This window comes from Calidris pugnax, unplaced genomic scaffold (assembly GCF_001431845.1).
Source record: "Calidris pugnax isolate Ruff unplaced genomic scaffold, ASM143184v1 scaffold371, whole genome shotgun sequence".
Lineage (NCBI taxonomy): Eukaryota > Metazoa > Chordata > Aves > Charadriiformes > Scolopacidae > Calidris > Calidris pugnax.
In genome coordinates, this window is record NW_015091373.1 from 898,553 (window position 1) to 899,831 (window position 1,279).

The 1,279-nt window shown below is 68.7% G+C and overlaps 1 protein-coding gene across 1 annotated transcript in view; it reads right to left on the minus strand.

The window, feature by feature from the left end:
* Window positions 1-801, minus strand: part of LOC106899442 (ras-related protein Rab-11A-like) — a 6,762-nt gene extending 5,961 nt beyond the window's left edge. Inside the window, exon 1 of the mRNA XM_014961255.1 lies at window positions 710-801. Within this exon, the coding sequence (XP_014816741.1) occupies window positions 710-749 (40 nt within the window). The 5' untranslated portion in view covers window positions 750-801. The remainder of the gene's footprint in view (window positions 1-709) is intronic.
* Window positions 802-1,279: the final 478 nt, after the last annotated feature.

Below are 1,279 nucleotides of genomic sequence, written 5' to 3' on the forward strand. Positions count from 1 at the left end.
GATGGGGCTGCTGGGCTCTGGGAAAACCAGCCTCGTGTCCCCGAGGGCCCAGCCTTGTCCCCCCTCGCACACCGGGGATGTCCCCCCGTGACCAGCGCCGGGAAGGACAACTCTTCCTCTTCCTCTGGGGAACGCTCCCTCAGCCCCCCAGAACCGCTCCTCCTGCCCCAGCCACGGGGAGGGGACCCCCCAAACCCCCCCCGAGGGGGGGGTCACCCACCGTGACCAGCCTTCGCCACTGCCCCCCCCTCCCTGGGCTACTAGCCCCCTGCCCCGGGCACGGCCAGCCCTCCCCTGCCTGCTGCACCCAGGGGAGGGCTCCAGACCTGCCCCCCATCCCCCTCCCAGTAGTAACGAGCTGCTTTAATTAGCACTAGGGCCACAAACAGCCACAGACCAGTTCTATGCAAACCGTCCCGAAGCCCCAGCCCCACCAATGCCCACCCCCACCTCTGCCCAGCACAGGGGAGCCCCCCAGCAAGCCCCCCCAGACCCCCAGCACTGGGAGCCGGGTGTTATATCCCAGTACAAGCCAAAGCCCCGGCTTCCAGCTCCTTCCCGAGGGTGCTGGATGGAGGCAGCACTGCTCGGCAGAGGGCTGAGACCGAGCACAGCTCATCGCAGGCACGGCCGGAGCAGCAGGGGCTGAGACCGAGCGCAGCTCATCACAGGCGTGGCCGGAGCGGCACCGGCGGGGCAGGAGACCCACCTTTGAAGAGATAATCGTACTCATCGTCCTTGCCCCGCATCTCGCCCAGCTCCGCAGCCCCCGCTCCCACTGGGCCAACTGGGATTTCCGGGCCTTGCCCAGCCCTGGCAGGGGCTGTCCCCTGCTCGCCCATTGGTGGCCACAGCCCTTCCTCTTCGAGCCCGTTGGTGGCCGGGGCTGTCTGTCACCGCCCAGGTGTGCTCACCTGGGCCAGGTAAGGGGGGGGGGCCCGGCATCGGGGTGGCAGCAGGGAAAGGCCACCACCGATGGGGACAGTCACGGCCCCGGGGACGGGAAGGGGGTGACGGGCCGAGGGAGAGCGAGTGCCCGGAACTGGAGGGAGATGTGGAGGATCCAGCAGCAATTCCCCCATTTCCGAGGGGTTTTGGGGGGGTCACCGCTGGGGCCACCTCACGGCTGGGACCCACAAACCGCCAGTGTCCCCTAGGAACCAGCGAGGGTGTGGGGATGTGGGGAGGGAAAGGCTGTGTGGGGAGGGGGCACGGGGGGACAGTGGTATGGGGCTGGGAGGGGGCACAGGGGGTTGGTGGCATTGGGCTGGGAGGTATC